We start from the raw sequence: 22,294 nt of genomic DNA, 5'->3' as shown, positions 1-22,294 counted from the left end.
GTTGTGTCAGCCCAGGCTGTGTTTTAGCCAGGAGGAGCACATCTGGCGAGGAATGCTTATCTCCTCTGAGAGGGCTCGACGGTTTGTCGACCCCTGGGACACCCTGACACGCTGATCTCTCTTCGGCTTCCGAGCTTCCGTATCTGATTTGCAAGCACTTACACAGCTTTTTAATTGGCAGTTGGTGGTGGATTTTAGCAGCTTTTGCTCTTAGACGTTGGTTGCAGATAAAGCATCACTTCCAGAATTGTAGCTGATGCTGCCTCCTCCTCCTCCTCCTCCTCCTCCTTCCTCCTCTTTCCCCCTCCTTCCCCCTTCCTCCTCCTTCTTCCACTGCCGCTTTTCTCCACCCTCCTTCCACATTCTTCCTTTCTCCTCCTTCTTCCTCCTCCTTCCTCCTCCTCCTTCCCCTCCTTCCTCTCCTTCCTCCTTCCTTCCCCTTCTTCCTCCTCCTTCCTCCTTCCATTTCCTTCTTCTTCCTCCTCCTTCCCCTCCTTCCCCTTCCCCCTCCTCCTTCCACCATCCTCCTCCTCTTCCTCCTCCTTCCACCTTCTTCCTCCTCTTCCTCCTCCTTCCATTTCCTTCTCCTTCCTCCTCTCCTCCTTCCTCCTCCTCCCTCCTCCTTCCCCCTTCTTCCTCCTTCTTTCCTCCTTCCATTTCCTTCTTCTTCCTCCTCCTTCCTCCTCCTCCTCCTTCCCCTCCTTCCCCTTCCTCCTCCTTCCACCATCCTCCTCCTCCTCCTCCTCCTTCCACCTTCTTCCTCCTTCTTCTTCCTCCTTCCATTTCCTCTTCTTCCTCCTCCTTCCTCCTCCTCCTCCCTCCTCCTCCTTCCACCTTCTTCTCCTTTTCTTCCTCCTTCCATTTCCTTCTTCCTCCTCCTTCCTCCTCCTTCCCCTTCCTCCTCCCCTCCTCCTTCCACCCCACTTCCTCCTCTCCTTCCCCTCCTTCCACATTCTCCTTCTCCTTTTTCCTCCTCCTTCCTCCTCCTTCCTCCTCCTCCTTCCCCTCCTTCCCCCTTCCTCCTCCTCTTCCTTCCACCTTCTTCCTCCTCTTCTTCCTCCTCCCATTTCCTTCTTCTTCCTCCTCCTCCTCCTCTCATTGCCAGTCCAATTACTTAACAAAAACAAATAAAAACTGCAAAGCAAAACATACGGAATTATTTGACGTTTCCAGCTTGAAAATGTCGTTTGCGGAAGGACAGCTTCAAATGCTGCTGACTCATTTATGATCCAGAGACTTTCGTATAGAATATTTTTCCCTTTTCCTCTTTGAAACGGTGCTTGCCATTCCCAGTCCCTTCCAAAGCTTGCCTAATAACTGCATAGGGATCGTTATAAAAAAAAATTCTATTAACCTCCCTGGGGTCACCGAATGTGATGGTAGTTCTTCTCAAGGTAATTGCTAAATCTGTGCCCTTTTTTGCAATAGCGGAACAATACTTCCCTCCTCTGTTTCTTTTTTTCCCCCCCTTGGAGTCAGACTAGATACCCACTAACGTTTAGGCCCATGGCTGCTGCGGTTTTGCAAATTTGCCAAGGTGAGCAGAGGGTTTTGAACAAGGTTGCAGGATGCATGCAGCAAGATTATTGCACACACAAAAATGGAAGGACACTTTGATTCCTACCCTGGACGAATGATTGCAGAAGTTGATGGGGTTTGGCTGAAATGGCAAAATTGAGCACTTTGATTAAAGAAAATAACATAAATACTTTTGTTTCCACATGGAAACTGCTTCTGAACTTTGTGCATAAAGTGGAAAAGAATGAAACTTTGATTTTGGGGGTTTTCCTGAGTAGATGGACAGATCTTTACAGAAATGGCTGGTTCATATTATTATGAAAAAGCAAAAAGTTGTGATTTGATGCTAACGCCTTCCTTTGCTGCAACAGAGAGTGTCGGAAGTCAATGTGGTTGTTTTTTCTTTTTATTCCTACCCTTCCTCACTTTCTCTTCTCCCTTTCTCTTCCCCACTGTTTTCCTATTGACTTTTGTATTTTGCATTTTACAATATTTTATAACTCAGTAAAAAAAAAATTAAACTTGAGGTTGCAGAATACGAGAAAGAGGGAAGGGAGAGAGACCAGGTTGTTCAATGGCCCTCGATTCGGGTTCTTAATCTGGGAATAAAATTCACGAATGAAAAGAATAACCTTGTCCGGAGATACTAAGGTAGCCCAGTTGCTCATGGCGCCAGGGAAGATGAAGCTCCAATTAGACTTCTACTGGTCACAACAATTTTAAAACCTCTTCCCCTCCCCATGCTAGCAATTAAAAAAAAATTAACTCCACAAGGATTGCATTGCAAATCTTATGGCCCCACTGCTGGCTAGGAGACGCTTAAATGGATTAAGAGAGGTTGTGTGTCGTGCAAACCCCCTAACCCAATTAATTAGTCCGGACCACGGACTCTGAGGGGGTGATCTTGAGCCCCCAAGAGTCACAATAATTGGCCCACAGGATGGTCACCCCCAGTTTCTTCACTAGGACAATCCCTCAAGGGAAGAGGAGCCGCAATTGTCCTGTAGGCAGCAGATAAAATATATCTAGTGGTCCAAGAAGGTTGCAGAATATGTTAATATTAAGTTGAGAGGACAAAAGCTGTGCATGATCAGGCTGTTCTTTGGGTTCCACGGTGGCCATCTCGTTCCATGTTTCTTCTTGGGAAGCTTCTGTTGTCCATATCCACGTTATCCAATCCTGGGGTGTATAAACAAGAGGCATAGAATCAAGATCATGTGAAGTATTAGTACCGCTTTATAAAACCCCTAGTAAGGTCACACCTGGAATAGTGCAACCAATTTTGGTCACCGCATTACAAAAAAGATGTTGAGACTTTGGAACAAGTGCAGAGAAGAGCAACTCAGCGGATTAAAGGCCTGGAGACTAAAACGTAGGAAGAACGGCTGCAGGATTTGGGTCTGGCTAGTCTGAAGAAAAGAAGAATTAAGGGGTGACAAGATAGCAGCATTCCAGTATTTGAGGGGCTGCCACAAAGAAGAGGGGGTCAGTTTATTTTCCAAAGCACCAGAAGGTGCTTTATCAGGATCTTTAAATATCAGGTCATGCTTGCAGAGAGTAAAATTCCCTTCCATCCCCCACCACTTAATTAGAACCGAAGAAGCTTCTTGGATGAGACGTGAAATGTCTTAAAGAAAACCCAAGAAGTTCAGTTGCCTTTGGGGCACTTCCTGGAAGCCCATGGTCTTGATAAGGCAGAGATCGTTCTTCCTGTGCAGTAAGCTCGGTCAGAAGAGCGCAAAGAGCGTTTTGGAGGGGGAAATAGTTGGAAGGAAGACCCCTCTGGGCCTGAAATACATTCATGTAAGGTCAGGGGGTGAGGATTCAGTCGGTTCAGACCGGTTTGGGCGAACTAGATGTTAAATTTACACCTGGTTTCGCCCAACCGGTAGTTGAACCGACTGGCTTGGCCTTGCCCACCTCACCCCTCCCCTCCCCAGAGTCTCCACGTGGCTCGTTTTGGATGCAGGTAAGTGCAGGGTCCCCGCGGAGGCTCTGGGAGGGAGGGGGAAATGGGCCTTCTGGAAGTCCGGAAACAGGCCCGGGAGGCTGTTTTCGCCCTCCCAGAGCCCCAAGGGAAGCCTCCGGACTCTGGGGAAGGCAAAAAACGCCCCCCCCTCCCCGGAAGCTCCGGTAGGCCACGCCCACCATGGCCACACCCACCCAGCACTCGGGCAGTGAACCGGTTGCTGGGAACTCCCATGGAGGGCTATTAAACAACCATAAAAATATACACAGGAGAAAATATTGCCCCTGTGAGACGGGAGGCAAGGAAGGTTGCTTCCCCACCGGGTTGGGGGAGAATAAATGCAATTATCTTGGCAAGCCAAGTTGAGTCCGGTGTAAAACAAGCCAGAATCACTCTCTTGATTTATGGCTGCTGAAATCTCTGAACTCGTGGTGCTTGGAGTAATTTTCAACCTGTTGCTTTTACGTCCTTTTAAGACGAGTTTCTCTTCCAGCCCATCACCCTTGGGCTGGTTTATTTTTAATTTTGTGTAGGTGTGTGTGTGTGTGTGTGTGTGTGTCAGGGCTGTGGGCCATTTCAGTTGGGGCTTCCCTTCCTTTGTTTAACCTCTGACCCGTGAAAGCAGCCGTTAATCAAAAGCTCTGGAGGAGCCAAAGGGAAGAGGAAGTGCTTGGTTTACCAATGAAACAGGAGAAAAACATGCCCCCCGTCAATCCCCAGGTGGGCTGCCAGTTTCTCGGTCCATCGGCTCCAGGCAGAGGAGGGTGTGAGGCTGCTGCCTCGCATCCCCTCCCTGCGTTTTGAAAAGGGAGGCTCGCAAATAAAACAGAGAAGGCAGAGATTCCCAGAGAGGAATGCTCCTCCCCCCCCGTTTGGCTTGTTTCTGCTCCGCTGGTAGAACTCAAATAGAAGAACTTAGAAGAAGAAGAAGGAAGGAAGGAAGGAAGGAAGGAAAGAAGGCAAAGAAGGGATGGGAGAAAGAAGGGTGGGGAGGGAGGAAGGGATGGATGGATGGAAGGAAGGAAGGAAGGCAGGGGAATGGATGGAAGGAATGGAGGCAAAGAAGGGATAAAAGGGAGGGGGGAGGGAGGAGTATGGAAAGAAGGCAGAGGGAATGGAAGGAAGGAAAGAAGGAGGCAGGAAGGAAGGAAGGCAAAGAAGGGATGGAAGGAAGGAGGAATGGGAGGAAGGAAGGATGGAAGGAAGGAAGGTAAAGAGAGGGGAAGGAAGGAAGGATGGATGGATGGAAGGAAGGAAGGAAGGAAGGCAAAGAAGGGATGGAAGAAAGAAGAGAGGGGGAGGGAGGAAGGATGGATGGATGGAAGGAAGGAAGGCAAAGAAGGGATGGAAGGGAAGGGGAGGGAGGGAGGAAGAATGGGAAAGAAGGCAGAGGGAATGGAAGGAAGGAAAGAAGGAGGGGAATGGAAGGAAGGAAAGAAGGGAGGGAAGGAAGGGAATGGGAAAGAAGGAAGGATGGAAGGAAGGAAGGTAAAGAGAGGGGAAGGAAGGAAGGAAGGAAGGTAAAGAGAGGGGAAGGAAGGAAGGAAGGATGGAAGGAAGGAAGGAAGGGAAGGAAGGAAGGAAGGAAGGAAGGAAGGAAGGAAGGAAGGAAAACCCCCACATGTCAGTTGGTTGCACCTTGACTAGTTGAAAGCTAGGAAGCTTCAGCCTCAGCGCAGCCTGGAAACACACCTTTGGGCCCAACGCCCAACTCACAAGAACCTTGAAAAGGTTCCTCCCATTTGGAGCCGGCCTGGGCCCTGGGAAGCCAGCCCGAAATTTTTCTTTTCCCTCCCTTGCCTTGCACTGGGCTTGAGTCTGCCACTATATACCCATCGAACAGAGAACACCTGCCAAGGTTTTTTTCCCCCCAGGTGTGAAGACAACGCAGGGCCCCCCCGAGAGCCCTCTGGCAGTTGTTGATGCTGGTTGGAACCTGGGAAATCGGTCCATGGTTGCTTAGCAAAAGGAGCCAGGTCCCTAAGCAGAATCTGATTTTGACATTTAAGCCTTGGAGAAAACAAGCGCTTTATAATCCGATGCCGCTGCCTCTTCGGTTCCCGTCGGCTGCTTGGTTAACAAACTGCTTTTCCAAGTGCCCCTTTTCAAGAAGTTGGAACATTTCCCCGTTTGTGCAAGATCTGGGCTTATTCTGTAGCCGAGGGACGTTTTCTTCCCGCAGGAGTGACTTCCAGACAATAAAAAAAAAGCCCAACCCGGCGAGAAGTTCTTTCTTTTTTTTTTTCCTCACTGCAACCAGAAAACCTCTCCTTGTATTCTGAATTTCATGGGGTGCTAGGAATGGAGCTAAGAATGGACTGGAGCTGAGAAAATAACCTGGAGGCATGTTAAGTGGAGGGAAATTATATCCTTTTTCCACTCTTGAGTTCTTAGGTTGCAGCGGTATCTTCTCCGGAGAGTATTTTATTGGGAACTAGCTCAATGCCCATGCTTCGCTAATGAAACGATGTGATCGGGCTCAGTTTTGGGGGAGGAAAATAATGGGTGGGGGAATTGTGCCTCTGCCTACCAGCATCCGTCGGTATTCATCTGGCTAGCGTCTGGTCAGTGTGCGAGAGAGTGGAGGGCTGTTTGGAAACTGAAGCAGTATTTGCTGTGTGAGCAAGGAGACAGCAAGGAGCCTGGGAGTGGCTTAGCTCAACTATTCTGTACTAATGCTGCTTGGTGCTCTGAAACTGAAACTGAAACTCCTCTGCTTGTTTGTTTTGCATTTGGAAGAGATTTCTTTTCAGGTGGGGAAGGGGAGTAGAACTCTTTGGCATCAGAGTGTGTTAATAGTAATAATAATATAGGAAATACTCTAAATGCTCTGATGGTCATTTCGAAAAACCCTTTCTTAGTGAGCCTCTAGAAGCCAAGAGGAAGATATGTGCCAAATTTCAAGCTTGTAGGCTTTACGGTTCTGGAGATTTTGTGATGATGCGTGGGAGGGTCTTTGGCTTTTATAGATATAGATAGAAACGGGGATCTTTTACGTTCTCTCTTAAGGTTGACATAGCTGCTTTAATGGGTCCATACATTCTAAACCAAGCCCCATACGCTGAATTTTAAGAGGGAGGTAGGATTGTTTTGGAGTAAGGAGAGTTACATCAAGCAAATCTCCCTTTAAAATCCAAAATTAGGAAGTGTGAAAGGAATAATAGAACCACAGAGTTGGAAGGGACCTTGTAGGTCATCTAGTCCGACCCTCTCCACCCAAGCAGGAGGCCCTACACCGTTTCTGACAGGTGGCAGTCCAGTCTCTTCTTAAAAACCTCCAGTGATGAAGCACCCACCATTTCTGGTGGCAAGTAGTTCCACTGGTTAATTGTCCTCACTGATAGGAAGTTTCTCCTCAATTCCAGGTTGCTTCTCTCCTTGATTAATTTCCAACATTTCTTGTCCTGCCTTCTGGTGCTTTGCGGAATAATTTGACCCCCTCTTCTTTGTGGCAGCCCCTCAAATACTGGAAGACTGCTAACATGTGACGCTTAGTCCTTCTTTTCTCTAGACTAGCCATACCCAATTCCTGCAACCGTTCGTTCATGTTTTCTTGGACTACCAATCAGCATCTGGCAGGACACCAGAAGTCTTTATCCACCACCAATATTTTCTGATTTTATTTCAGGGATCAGGGGCATTCAAGGAGTAGCAAGATCTCAACGAGTCTTGGCCTTTTGTACAATTTCTGCAGAAGAAAGTTTTTTTTCCCCTCGTAACATTAATGTGCAAATGTGCTTTTCTTATCTTTTCTTTTTTGTAGTTATCTTCCATGGTTTGAAGTCTTTTATAAACTGCTGAATATTCTGGCAGACTACACAGTGAAGGGCCAGGTAAATATTGGGGTCACACCTGTGTTTGTCTTGCTGTTTGTCTTGTGCATTTGAATTGGTGTGTGTATTTGAAAGAGGCCCAGTGTGTGTGTGTGTATGTCTTTAAAACTTTACCATTTGTCAACACCAGAGATGGCCCAAGCCATCTTTGATTCAGCTTTTGAAGACAATTCCAGATTATGTCACAAGTTTTGATAAAATTAAAAAAAACATTGTTAAAGAAAGGAGGGAAATATTTCCATTGATTTCTTTCCCTAATTTCTCAGCAAGGACAAGTAATATTTGATTCTGTTTGTGGTTATTTTGATATCCCCTGTTAAATTATGTTTATAGTTGTTTGATAATATTATTGGACTACAGATAAAAATGAATAGGTAAAATTCATAACAAGGATAAGTGAAGATGAAGATGAACAGATATTGAGAGTAATCGTTATAACTATTGTATGTATAAGATTTATTATCGGTATGTAATTAAGAATGTAGAGATTGCACCCAGATGGTATATTGTGAAGAATGAAATCCTATACATAACCAAGAAAATTGTATAATAAAAAAGTATTAATATATGATGTATAACAAAGGAAAAGTACAATAAAAAATATTTGGGGAAAAAAAACTTTACCATTTGCCAACACCAGAGATGACCCAACCTGTCTGATTCAGCTTTTGAAGACAATTCCAAATTCTTTCACAAGTTTTGATAAAATAAAAAAACCCATCCAATTGTTAAAGAAAGGAGGAAAATCTTTCCATTGATTTCTTTTCCTAATTTCCCAGTAAGGACAAGTAATATTTGATTCTATTTGTGGTTATTTTGATATCCCTTGTTAAATTATAGAGGTAATAATGGTTCACAGGCATTTCCAATTAGAATATGCTAAATAAGGAGACATGAGTAGGTTTCAGAAGTTATGTGAGAAATTATCAAATGTTTCTGAGTGGTTCATATGTATTAGGATTCAGACATTTTATGTCCAAGTTTAGTTAATCATTTAGGATCGTTCATTCTCCAGCAGATCTCAAGCCATTGGAAAGTATCTCTTGGTACTTCTGCTAGACAAGCTGTCCTAACATGGTTGGTCAGGTGCCTAACATTGTTACCTGGAAAATAGTCTGCCCCAATTGGGTGTCATCCGAACCAGTGAAGGTTCAACTCTCAGAATTTAATTGGGGTTGGAAATAACAGGAATGGAAGCATCAATTGGTCACCAGTGTGTGAAGAAGGGGCTTCTGAATGGATGCAGTCTCTGATTCTTGTGAGAATCCCACTTTGCAACTTCTGTCAGAAGAGATCCCACATTGGTCCTGCTTTGTTGCCTTGAATCAAGGATCTTCCAACTTGGCAAGTTTAAGACTTGTGGACTTCAACTCCCAAAATCCCTGAGCTAACATGACTGGAGGAGGAATTCTGGGAATTGAAGTCTGCAAGTCTTAAGGCTGTCAAGTTTGAAGACCCCTGATCGATCGATCTATCTATCTATCTATCTATCTATTTATCTATCTATCTATCTATCTATCTATCTATCTATCTATCTATCTATCTATCTATCTATCATCTCTCCCTCTCTCTCCCCCCCCTCTCTCTGTACCTACCTATTTACCAATCTATCAATCAATCTATCATCTATCTATCATCTATCACAAGGGTCCTCAAACTTGGCAAGTTTAAGACTTGTGGACTTCAACTCCCAGAATCCCAGAATTCCAAAGCACCAACATGACCGGAGGAGGAATTCTGGGAGTTGAAGTCCACAAGTCTTAAAGCTGTCAAGTTGGAAGACCTCTGCCTTAAATAGATTGATAGGTGGTCATTTTCCCAGTGGGGAAAAAAGAAGTTGGATCCATTGTTGACTTGATGGGGTTGACACAAAGAAAAAAAACTAAGATTTTTTTTTTGGGCCTCTCCTAAACAAGCGAGAGAAGGAAACAGATGTTTCTCTCCCAATGAACACAACCACCTCACCAAGACCACCTCACTTCTTCTTCTTCTTCTTCGTTTCAGGACAACCAAAGATGTGAACTTCTGCAGACACTGTATAAACTACCGATTCCTGAGCCAGCTTCTTCGGTTTATCTCAGCGTGGTGAGCATTTCCTAAAATGGGGAAAGCCTGGAGGTTTTTGTTTGGAGTAGGGTGCAGCTCTTCAGTCCTTGGCTTGGGGACAACCACAAAAGTCCCAAGAGCAGAAGTGATATTTCTCCACTCTTAACTTCCACGTTGGCCTTGGGATGTGCCAAGAAGGATCTGTCCTGGAATCTCCACGATTTGAAACAAGACGAAGCCTGAAAGCATTTGGGCTGATAACAAATCCATACCTTGTATAACTGGGTATGGATTGTATAAAATAATTGGGTATGGCCGCGGTAGAGAAAAGTAGGGGGGACATGATGGCAGTCTTCCAGTATTTCAGGGGTTCCACATAGGGGAGGGGGGTCAGCTTATTTTCCAAAGCACCAGAGAAACAAGAAACAATGGATGGAAACTCATCAATGAGAGATGCAACCTGGAATTGAGGAGAAATTTCCCCTAACACTGAGGACAATTAACCAGTGGAATGGCTTGCCACAAGAAGTTGTGAGGGCTTCATCATTGGATTTTTTTTAAAGAAGAGACCAGACAGTCATGTGGTCGACCTTGAGGGGTGGGGCGAGTGGCTGAAATTAGCCCATGGGCCTTGAGTTTGACACCCTGGTCTATGGAGAGTCTCAGCCGTCCAGGTCAGGGTTGTTCTGAAGAAGAGCCGAAGAAGCTTCTTAGATGGGAAGCGAAACATCTTCAAAGCAAAAAACAGAAAGTCCAGCTGTCTCTTGAAAAAGCACTTTGGGGATAATCCAGGAGAGAAGCAACCTGGAATTAAGGAGAAACTTCTTAGCGGTGAGGACAATTAACCAGTGGAACTGCTTTCCACCAGAAGTGGTGGACGTTCCATCCCTGGAGGTTTTTAAGAAGAGACTGGACAGCCATTTGTCTGGAATGGTAGAGGTTCTCCTGCTTGAGCAGGGGGTTAGACTAGAAGACCTCCAAGGTTCCTTCCAGCTCTATTCTGATCGATTGATATTTAGCATCACGGCATTTTGGATTGTCAATTGTGTTTATGGCATCCGTGATGTGTGTTAGTTCTTTCTCCCCCCCCCCCAAGCAGTAGATCAGTGTTCCTTAACCCTGGCAATGTGTGGACATCCATGGGGTGTGCATTCTGGGACATGTTGTCCACATGTCTTTAAGTTATCCAGTTTGAGAATCACGGTAGTAGAGAGTGTAAATGTGTCAAAAGAAATGGAAATTTGAGGTGCATTGTTTTTTCTTTCTCCCTCTCTCTCCCCCTCCCCTCCAGCACTCTTACTTTACGGTACCCGACATCAGGGAACTTCCCAGCATTCCCGAAAATGTAAGTTTCTGCTCTGTGTGTGTGTGTGTGTGTGTGTGTGTGTGTGTGTGTGTCACTCTTCGTAAATGATGTCACCATATATGGGATTTCAGAAATCATACATTAGGAATAAGGGGGGGAAAAAAGTCAGGAGAAATCAAGATTTATGGAAGTGCTTGTAGACCAGAATAGAAGTCTGGCTTGTCAGTTTTAGTTGGATCTCAAATAACTTCATGCAAGAGTTTGGGACAGCAAATTGTATGGGGTCCAGTTCACTGCCCAGTTGCTGGGTTGGCGTGGCCATGGTGGGGATGGAACTCCTGGGAGGGGCCGTCTTTTACCTTCCCAAGGGTCTGGAGGCCTCCCCCGGGCCTTTGGGAGGGCAAAAACGGTCTCCCCTGGGCTCCGAAGGCCCCCCGGGAGCCGGAAACAGACCTGTTTCCGGACTTCTGGAAGGCCCATTTTTCCCCCTTTCAGAGACTCTGCATGGACCCTGCCCTTACCTGCATCGCAAATGGGCAGCGTGGAGACTCCTCGGAGGGTCAAGGAGGGGTGGGCAGGGCCAGCCGGTCGGTTGAAATACCGGTTTTTGGCAAACCAGATTGAAAACTGAACCTCCGGTTTGCCCCGAACCAATCCGAACCGGTAGAATCCCACCCCAGGGTTGGACTAGAAAGCCTCCAAGATCCCATCCCATCTCTCTCTCTTTGGAATTTAGCATCTGGGTGGCACGAAGATTGCCTTTTTTCTTGGAGAGGCCTGCCAAGTCATCTTCACACGCTGCTGTCGTATCTGTACCACGGCGGCAGGAAGTGGCTACTACTTCTAAACAGTTTCTGTTTAGACACAAACATCTCGCTAATCAGAACAGATGGAGTAAGAACCACGGGGAGGGAGGAACTGCATGCCAGTTGAACAGGTTTATTTTAAAACGGAGTCGATGTTATTCTCCTAGTAGCCCCCTTTTCTACTGGGCGGCTCTCCCACTTCGCTGCCCAGTAAGGCTTGAGTGAAACCAAGAAGGAGCCGTGGAGGGCGTTGACGCTGTCCATGGTCCTTATCCCCGGCACCCTCGAGTTCTTGGTCACTCGGTCTGCCTCGTGGAAGGGAGTGTGTTTTTGTTAGCAGGAAAGTCTGCGGAAGTCTCAAAGGAAGGTTATAAAATATCAATCCTTTGGGTTGAATTAAGATTCGATAGATGGTTTTTCCATGGTGCAAGGTCTTGAGCCCATTATTTAGGCCAGTATAGAGAAAAGGAGAACTAGGGGAGACATGATAGCATTATCCCAGTATTTGATGGGCTGCCACAAAGAGGAGGCGGGGGTCAACTTATTTACCAAAGCACCAGAAGGCAGGGCAAGTAATAATGGATGGAAACTAACCAAGGAGAGACGCAACCTGGAATTAAGGAGAAACTTCCTAACGGGGAGGACAATTAACCAGGGGAACAGTTTGCCACCAGAAGTTGTGGGCGCTTCATCCCTGGAGGCTTTTAAGAAGAGACTGGACAATCATTTGTCTGAGATGATATGGGGTCTCCCTCTTGGGTGGTGGGGGGTTGGACTAAAAGACCCCCAAGTTCCATTCTAGGTCTATCCTGATTGATTGATTGATTAAGGTTTCTATCCTGCCTTAGATGCTAGCTTAAGAGTAACTGTTGTCGAGTGCCACTCCTCCCTTGGCTGGAAGACCATTTCACAAACTTCCCTCTCTCTCTCTCTTTTTTTTTTCCTTCCTAGAGAAATCTGACCGAGTATTTTGTAGCCGTGGATGTCAACAACATGTTGCATTTGTATGCGAGCATGCTGTACGAACGCCGCATTCTCATTTGCTGCAGTAAATTGAGCACGGTAAGCTGGAAAAGTAATGGTGGCCCTTTCCTTTCCTTTGAGTCTTGAGTTTCTGGTGGAGACAGGAGCAGTGGAACCTAATGGGAGAATCCAATCTTGCTAGAAGTTTGCTCCGCTCTCCCTCCTAACCAAGGATGAATCCAGTGGATTCTTCACCAGGTATCAAGAAGTCAGGGACCAGGATTAATGAGACCGCACCTGGAATACTGCAACCAGTTTTGGTCACCACATTACAAAAAAGATGTTGAGACTTTGGAAAAAGTGCAAAGAAGAGCAACTCAGATGATTAAAAACTATATGAACTATATGACTATAAGAATAATGGTTGCAGGAATTGGGTATGGTCCAGAGAAAAGAAGGACCAGAGGTGACGTGATAGCAATATTTCAGTATTTGAGGGGCTGCCACAAAGAAGAGGGAGGGTCAACTTATTCTCCAAAGCACCAGAAGGCAAGCCAAGAATCAATGGATGGAAACTAATCAAGGAGAGAAGCAACCTGGAATTAAGGAGACATTTCCTAACAGTAAGGACAATTAACCAGGGGAACTGCTTGCCCCCAGAAGTTGTGGCTGCTCCATCATAGGAGGTTTTTAAGAAGCGACTGGACAGCCACTTGTCTGAAATGGTAGAGAGTCTCCAGCTTGAGCAAGGGGTTGGATTAGAAGACCTCCAAAATCTTTGTCAGTTCTATTTTGATTGATGGATTGATAGAATTCAAAAGTGCTACAAGTTTATTTCATGCAACCTACAGACAAAAAATCCGAACTATTAACGGTCAAGGAGAAATGGCACCAGATAAGGTCAATGGACTTCAAAGGAGGCTGGACTTCGGTCTCTTATGGAGGTGTAGAGACTCCAAACTGATGATACATTTGACCCCACCCTCCGGGCTCAGCCTGGTCACATCCAACATCGAGCAAAACGCAGGATACAAACCCGAAAATCCACTGGCAGAATAAATGGTTCGTTCATAACCAACACACCGAAGAGGGTTTTTCACCCTGTCCCAAAGAATAGGATTGTGTACTCATAAAATAATAGCAAAGCTGGAGTTATTTTCTGTACATCTACGGTGGTCTATGATGATAAATCTGCCCAGGGCAGCTTGAAATCACTCCCTTCTTTGCTTCGAATGTGCAAACTTTTCTTTCCTGAAGTCAGTGCTTCGGAAAAACATTTAAAGCGCTCTGGGGTTTTTTTTTTTTTGTACACCACATGGAAGGATAGATTGTTGTTTGCTTGTTTTCTGGAGGCAAAAAAGAAGAAGAAGAAGGAAGAAAAGAATGGATAAACGATGCTTTCAGGTGGATCTGCTCCTGACCTCTTGGCGAACTCAAATGGGGCATGATAAGAATCTCAGTTTTGCTGCAATTTTGTTTGATAAGGATGCTGGCTTAATGCTACTTAGAGTCCATCAAGGACCCAAGAGATGAAAGCTGCTGCCCACTTATGCCCGCTCTTGTTGCATTACTAATAATAATAAAAAAAAATGACTTGGTTTTACTCTCCACAATGTTCCCGTTTGCTTTAATTCAAGAGTTTAGATCTGCACTTTGTAAGGTTTTTAGCAGTAGCGATAGGTTCCCTTGGTTTGGTTTTTTTTTTTTAAAAAAAAAAGGAAAACGTTAAGTTTTCCTAGCTGTTTATTCAGTAAATAGGTATTGATTGGGGACGGAGGCTTCTTTGTCCATTTCATTTCATTTTGCTTTCCCCTGGATAAATGGCAAATTAATTTCTTTCCCCTCACTAATGCTGTTGACGTACTGATATACCATTGTCTGGATTTGGAGAGACTACACATCCTGATTTTAATAGAATAGAATAGAACAGAATAGAAAATGGAATAGACTAGAAAAGAGAATAGAACACAGAAGAATAGAATAGAATAGAATAGAATAGAATAGAATAGAATAGAATAGAATAGAATAGAATAGAATAGAATAGAATAGAATAGAATAATAGAATAGAATAGAATAGAATAGAATAGAATAGAATAGAATAGAATAGAATAGAATAGAATAGAACAGAAGATAGGATATAGAATAGAAAAGAATAGAAAAGAGAATAGAATAGACTAGAAAAGAGAATAGAACACAAAAGAATAGAATAGGAATAGGAATAGAAGAGAAGAGAAGATAGAATATAGAATAGAAAAGAGAATAGAATAGACTAGAAAAGAGAATAGAACACAGAAGAATAGAATAGGAATAGGAATAGAAGAGAAGAGAAGATAGGATATAGAATAGAAAAGAATAGAAAAGAGAATAGAATAGACTAGAAAAGAGAATAGAACACAGAAGAATAGAATAGGAATAGAAGAGAAGAGAAGATAGGATATAGAATAGAAAAGAATAGAAAAGAGAATAGAATAGACTAGAAAAGAGAATAGAACACAGAAGAATAGAATAGGAATAGAAGAGAAGAGAAGATAGGATATAGAATAGAAAAGAATAGAAAAGAGAATAGAACACAGAAGAATAGAATAGGAATAGGAATAGAAGAGAAGAGAAGAGAAGATAGGATATAGAATAGAAAAGAATAGAAAAGAGAATAGAATAGAAAAGAGAATAGAACACAGAAGAATAGAATAGAATAAAATAGAACAGAACAGAAGATAGGATATAGAAAAGAGAATAGAATAGAAAAGAGAATAGAACACAGAAAAATAGAATAGAATAAAATTAGAATAGAATAGAATAGAATAGAATAGAACAGTAACTTTTATTGTCACTTTGAATATACACTAATCAGCATCCATTAAAATGAAAATTCATTGCATACATCTCTCCAAGTGTCACCACTTCCAATATACACTACAGGAACACGAAGAAATAAATAAATAAATACAAAATTATGTATATACCCAATCCTTTTAATTGAATTGACTTCTAGCAAAACCAGCAGTGAAAAATATTTTTTTTTCCTTTTATGATAACCCTGCCTGCTATTCCAAGCAAAACAAAAACAGATTAGTTTCCTAGTATGTTCAGTAAATCGGTATTTATTGTCACAAAGGAGCATGGGAGTGGCTGAGGATGAATTTTGAAATCTGTTCACACATGGGCAATTAGCCAGTTGATCCCATGTTTTCATTCAGGGTTCTTTGCTCCGGTTTTTTTTTTTCCTGACTAGGGACCTTCCATGGCTAAGCCTCTGGTTCTTCAGGTGAAGATTATTAAGAACTGCTATTAAGGAATGTTTTTCTTGGTAGAAAGACATTTAAAAAGAAAAGTTTAGCAGGTCAAAATTGGATTCCCCACATCTGCACCCACGCAGTGTACTTAGAAATTCTTGTAATTCAGGCAGGAATTCCAAATTATGAATGACAACGCCGGTATTAGATATAGAATAAAATTCTGCTTTTTGCATTAAAAAGCTCTTCTCTCGGTCATAAAGCCCACTAAGGGACTATCCTTTTGCCTTGTCAATCTTTTCCTTAGGTGTAATTGTTGAGAAGAGGGGAGGATAAGACAGGAGAAGCGTCTGTTGTTGAAGCAGCAAATGACAAAAAAAAAATGTTATTTTTAGTGTTTTTTTTTAATGGGTGTTTTCCTGCATTGGATTCTCCCAAGTCCCAAGCTTCATTCCGGGACCTTTGGCCAACTTCTTTCTAACATACCAAGTTTGGCCATCATCCTGCTGAACAAAAAATCTTGTAAGGAGTAACCCTTAAGTAGCGAAAGTGTGGGGATTGGGAGCGAATAAAATTGCAGTTGGTAGGTTTCCAACGGTGGCTTGTTTTCACAAGCCACCGTTGATTTTTATGAAGCAAAATCTTGTGAGGTGGTTTCATAGTCTATGAATTTGTTTTTGTTAGTTTTTAGTCTATGATTTTAGGAGAAGCCTTACTATTCTACCACCTTTTACAATACCGGACAACGCAGTATCAACAGTAGAGACAAGGATGGAATTCAGTCGGTTCGGGCCGGTTTGGGAGAACTGGACGTTAAACTTCCATCTGGTTCGCCGAACCGGTAGTTGAACCAAATGGCTGGCCCCACCCACCTCTCCCCTCCCCTCCCCTCCCCTCCCCTCCCAGGACCCTCCATGCGGCCCATTTTGGATGCAAGTAAGTGCAGGGTCCATGCAGAGGCTCTGGGAGGGCAAAAAATGCCCCTCTCGGAAGTTCTAGAAGTGCAGAAATGGTCCTATTTCCAGCTTCTGGAGGGCCTCTGGAGCCCAGGGAGGCCATATTCGCCTTCCCAGACGCCTGAGGGAAGCCTCCGGACTCTGGGGAAGGTGAAAAACAGCCCTCCTGGAAGTTCTAGAAGTGCAGAAATGGGCCTATTTCCAGCTTCCGGAGGGCCTCTGGAGCCCAGGGAGGCCGTTTTCGCACTTCCAGACGCCTGAGGGAAGCCTCCGGACTCTGGGGAAGGCGAAAAAGAGCCCTCCCGGAAGTTCTAGAAGTGCAGAAATGGGTCTGTTTCTGGCTTCCGGAGGGCCTCTGAAGCCCAGGAGGCTGTTTTTGCCCTTCCAGATGCCTGAGGAAGCCTCCGGACTCTGGGGAAGGCGAAAATGCCCCTCCCGGAAGTTCTAGAAGTGCAGAAATGGGTCTGTTTCTGGCTTCCGGAGGGCCTCTGGAGCCCAGGGAGGCTGCGCCTTCCAGATGCCTGAGGGAAGCCTCTGGACTCTGGGGAAGGTGAAAAGAGCCCTCCCGGAAGTTCTAGAAGTGCAGAAATGGGTCTGTTTCTGGCTTCCAGAGGGCCTCTGGAGCCCAGGAAGGCCGTTTTCGCCCTTCCAGATGCCTGAGGGAAGCCTCTGGACTCTGGGGAAGGTGAAAAAGAGCCCTCCCGGAAGTTCTAGAAGTGCAGAAATGGGCCTATTTCCATCTTCCGGAGGGCCTCTGGAGCCCAGGGAGGTTGTTTTCACCTTCCCAGACGCCTGAGGGAAGCCTCCGGACTCTGGGGAAGGCGAAAAATGCCCCTCCCGGAAGTTCTAGAAGTGCAGAAATGGGTCTGTTTCTGGCTTCCGGAGGGCCTCTGGAGCCCAGGAGGCCGTTTCGCCCTTCCAGACGCCTGAGGAAGCCTCCGGACTCTGGGGAAGGTGAAAACGGCCCTCCCAGAAGTTCTGGAAGTGCAGAAATGGGCCTATTTCCATCTTCCGGAGGGCCTCTGGAGCCCAGGGAGGTTGTTTTCACCTTCCCAGACGCCTGAGGGAAGCCTCCGGACTCTGGGGAAGGCGAAAAATGCCCTCCCGGAAGTTCTAGAAGTGCAGAAATGGGTCTGTTTCTGGCTTCCGGAGGGCCTCTGGAGCCCAGGGAGGCCGTTTCCCTTCCAGACGCCTGAGGGAAGCCTCCGGACTCTGGGGAAGGTGAAAAACGGCCCTCCCAGAAGTTCTGGAAGTGCAGAAATGGGCCTATTTCCATCTTCCGGAGGGCCTCTGGAGCCCAGGGAGGTTGTTTTCACCTTCCCAGACGCCTGAGGGAAGCCTCCGGACTCTGGGGAAGGCGAAAAATGCCCCTCCCGGAAGTTCTAGAAGTGCAGAAATGGGTCTGTTTCTGGCTTCCGGAGGGCCTCTGGAGCCCAGGGAGGCCGTTTTCGCCCTTCCAGACGCCTGAGGGAAGCCTCCGGACTCTGGGGAAGGCGAAAAAGAGCCCTCCCGGAAGTTCTAGAAGTGCAGAAATGGGTCTGTTTCTGGCTTCCGGAGGGCCTCTGGAGCCCAGGGAGGCCGTTTTCGCCCTTCCAGACGCCTGAGGGAAGCCTCCGGACTCTGGGGAAGGTGAAAAATGCCCCTCCCGGAAGTTCCGGTAGGCCACATCCACCATGGCCACGCCCACCCAGCAGAGTACCAGTTCCCAAGGATTTTTGAATCCCACCCCCGAGTAGAGAGACCTTCATATTTTTGAATCCCACCCCCGAGTAGAAACCTTCATATTTCTGCATTCTATAATCTCCCAGGACTTGAAAAAGGACACATCATCCCCCCCCAAAAAAAACCATTGTCAAAAAAGCCCATCAAAGAATGTCCTTCCTGCTCTGACTCCAAAAGCTCAGAACTGCCCAAGGAGCTGCTGGTTCGGTTCTACAGAGGAATGATTGAGTCTGTCATCGGCACCTCTGTAACTGTCTGGTTTGGCACAGCAACCACATAGGACAGACACAGACTTCAACAGATAGTTAGGACTGCAGGAAAAAAAAAACATTTGCAACCACCCTGCCTTCCGTTGGGGACCCGTATACTGCACAAGTCAAAAAGAAGGCTCTGAAAATCGTTACAGATTTCTCACATCCTGGACCTAAACTGTTTCAACTGCTTTCCCTCCAGATGATGCCATAGTGCTTTGCATGCTGAAACAATTAGACAAAAGGACAGTTTTCCCCTCCATGCCATCACTCTGCTAAACAGCTAATCCCCACAACACTCTTTTATGCCTTTAGGATGTCAAACCACCTAGTAGGGGTGTGTTACTCTTATCCTTCTCATCTTTCCTATTACCTATTTCAGGGGTCTTCAAACTTGACAGCTTTAAGACTGGTGGACTTCAACTCTCAGAATTCCTCCATCTGTCATGTTAGCTCAGGAATTCTGGGAGTTAAAGTCCCCCAGTCTTAAACTTTGCCAAGTTTGAAGACCCTTGACCTATTTCGTTAGCTTCTTATGAGTATCACTTTGTTGTTTGTATCTCATGATTTAGGTTGATTGCTTATTCAGTATCCTAATATTTAGTCCCTGTACCTTGTGATTTATGATTATATTTTATGATTACGATCACGATTGTTTGCTTGTTGCTTGTGTGCACACTGAGAGCTTCTGCCCCAGAGACAAATTCCTGGCGTGTCCAGTCACACTTGGTCAATAAAGAATTCTACTGTATCTTATACCCCCCCCCCCCCAATATCCACCCCCATTCTGGAAAGCCAACTTTTCCAAAAGTGCTGGACCCCAGCTACCATTCTCCCTTTGGAGGTCACACAGCAGTTGTGTTGGGATAATCTCAGAGTGGACTTTAATCTCGGAGTGGACTGAATCTTGGAGTTTTGCCCAGGTGAGCTGATGTTTGTCATTTCTCTGCTTTCAGCTAACTGCCTGCATCCATGGCTCGGCCTCCTTGCTCTACCCAATGTTTTGGCAACACGTTTACATCCCTGTCCTGCCTCCTCATCTTTTGGACTACTGCTGGTAAGAATATGTGCCTTTTCTTAGGGATCTTTCTCAAGATCTTAAGGGTTTAAACCTATTCTGACCAAGGCTTCTCCAGACCATAATTAAGCACACACGCTTAGTTAAAACAGCTCTTGTTTTATTTCAACGCTGGGAATTATGTTTATTCCCAGACTTTAATGAGTCTCAAACAGTCCCTCGAGATAAGCACCCACCTTTCTCTCCTTTGAATTGCTGCCAACAACTAATGTGCCAAAGTAACTATAAAAAACCAACCAAAGTGCAAAGTCCACACAGAGCTTCAAGGTTGAATCTGAACAGAGCAAATGACTTTGCTTCCTGCAAAGGTTTCTCTACCTTTGCACCTCCTTTATACCTTAGGGGAGGGGCAATCACCTCCCAGCCTTACTCCCAAGTCGCCCCTTTTGTCTCAGCTGCTCTTGCCTTCTGGCAGCTCTGTGCTTACGCGCACTGGGAACAGGCTCCCCTGGGTCCTCTGCCTTGCTTCTGCCAGACAACCCTTACAGTCATACAGTCAGAAGTGGGAGGGGATGGGGAATAAGTGATGAGAAGATTAATAGTAATAGTGGTGCAGACTTTGTAAATAGTTCAACAGTGTTGAGGGAATTATTTGTTTAGCAGAGTGATGGCATTGAGGGAAAAAACTGTCCTTGTATTTAGTTGTTCTGGTGTGCAGGGCTCTATAGCATCGTTTTGAGGGTAGGAGTTGAAACAGTTTAATGTCCGGGATGTGAGGGGTCTGTAGATATTTTCACAGCCCTCTTTTTGACTCGTGCAGGATACAGGTCCTCCATGGAAGGCAGGTTGGTAGCAAGTGTTTCTTCTGCAGTCCTAATTATCCTCTGAAGTCTGGGTCTGTCCTGTTGGGTTGCAGAACCAAGCCAGACAGTTATAGAGGTGCAGATGACAGACTCAATAAGGTCAGTGTAGAGCCAGGGCAAGCGGGAGGACCCAGCAGTTGATCATTGGAGTGAACCAGTTGGCTCCCAGAAGATCCTTGGGGCTACTAGTTCAGTCGAACCGGGCCAAACTGGTAGAATATCACCACTACCCTGTTTGGATTTTTACAGCACGAAAGCCGACAATCTCCAGCTGAAGATTTCACATCTTGGGGAGGGCCCTTTTAAGAGAAATATGGGGGGGAGAGAAGGGAGGAGACGGCCGGTGGTGCCCCTTCTTCTCCAAAAACACCTCGTTGTTCTCTTCAAAGTGGCTTCTCTTCATTATCGTCAAAAGACCCGGGAAAGTGGCATCGGTGTAGTTTAATCCATTTGCCGGCTTCTAAGTTTTAAAAAGCGGGGGGAGAAACTGGCACATGGGGTGGGGTGGGGGCGCTGAATGAGAATGGATCTCCGGGGTCTTCCATGCAAGGAAGCAGCAGGCAGCTAAGTTGCATTCGAAGCGAAGTGCCTGAACTTGCTTGAAACATGTCAATTTGAAGGCGTTTGGTTTCGGGCAGCGGATGATTTAAAGGCTAAGTACCTTCCTCGGTTGGAGAGACGGGAGGGGGGGAAAAAGAAAAGAAAAGAAAGGAAAGAAAGGAAGGAAGGAAGGAAAGAAAGAAAGAAAGAAAGAAAGAAAGAAAGAAAGAAAGAAAGAAAGAAAGAAAGAAAGAAAGAAAGAAAGAAAGAAAGAAAGAAAGAAAGAAAGAAAGAAAGAAAGAAAGAGTCTCGCTTTGCCGGCAGGAAAGGCCAGTCATTCCCAGTCATTTGCAAGGCCTGCGTGGGTTTTCTCGCCTAAGAGGACGTGGTTGTGCGTTCATAATTAACACAAGGAGAGAAGCAGCTCCCGAGTGTGGAGTCTTCAGGTGTTCAATGCAAGGAGCTGCTGGGTCGAGGTCCTGCCATGCAGAGGTGGCTTTGAAGACACAGAAGACACATCAGAAGAAACCAGTCCATGTTTTGACTTTCCCACGGATTTATTTCATTTACAAGTAGCCCTCCACTTGCAACAGTTCATTAAGCTTTTCTTTTTTTAAAAAAAAAGAGTGGCATAGAGCTGGAAGGGATCTTGAAGGTCTTCTAGTCCAGCCCCCTGCTCAAGCAGGAGAACTTATGTCATTTCAGATAAGTGACTGTAGTCTCTTAAAAACATCCAATGATGGAGCGCCCACAATTTCTGGTGTCAAGCTGTTCCACTGGTTAATTGTCTTCCAACCGTTCAAAGTTACAATGGCACTGAAAACAGTGACTTAATTACCGTTTTTCACCGTTACAACCAGAGGTGGGCTGCACATATTGTAACAACGTCAAAAAATGTGAGTGTGTGTGTGTGCATGCATGCCCCCTTATTTGTAGGTTGAATCTCTCCTTGTTCAGTTTCCATCCATTATTCCTTGTCTGGCCTACAGGTGCTTTAGAAAATAGCTTGACCCCCTTCCTCCTCTCTGGGGCAGCCCCTCAAATATGGGAAGATGCTCTCATATCTCTCCTGGTCCTTCTCTCCACTAGACTAGCCAAGCCCAGTTCCTGCAATCGTTCTTCGTATGTTTGAGCCTCCAGTCCCCTCATCATCCCGGTTGCTCTTCTCTGCACTCTTTCTAGAGTCTCAACATCTTTTTTATAGTGTGGTGACCAAAACTGGATGCAGTACTCTAGGTGTGGTCTTACTAAGGCTCTATAGAGCAGTATT

General features: G+C 45.4%; 1 protein-coding gene across 5 annotated transcripts in view; it reads left to right on the top strand.

The window, feature by feature from the left end:
- The window catches only part of DENND1A (DENN domain containing 1A), a 207,570-nt gene that overhangs the window by 100,746 nt on the left and 84,530 nt on the right, over nt 1-22,294 (top strand). For all 5 annotated transcript variants that reach the window (XM_087943987.1, XM_087943984.1, XM_087943986.1 and 2 more), the window contains exons 6-10: nt 7,251-7,320; nt 9,325-9,405; nt 10,658-10,711; nt 12,430-12,540; nt 19,560-19,660. In XM_087943987.1, coding sequence (XP_087800113.1) covers nt 7,251-7,320; nt 9,325-9,405; nt 10,658-10,711; nt 12,430-12,540; nt 19,560-19,660 — 417 coding nt within the window. The remainder of the gene's footprint in view (nt 1-7,250; nt 7,321-9,324; nt 9,406-10,657; nt 10,712-12,429; nt 12,541-19,559; nt 19,661-22,294) is intronic.

Source organism: Notechis scutatus, chromosome 15 (assembly GCF_049901735.1).
Source record: "Notechis scutatus isolate UNSWTSFEM ecotype Mainland chromosome 15, rNotScu1.2, whole genome shotgun sequence".
In the NCBI taxonomy this organism is placed as follows: Eukaryota; Metazoa; Chordata; class Lepidosauria; order Squamata; family Elapidae; genus Notechis; species Notechis scutatus.
The sequence above is the reverse complement of the archived record's forward strand: the minus strand, read 5'-3'. Positions and strand labels throughout refer to the sequence as shown.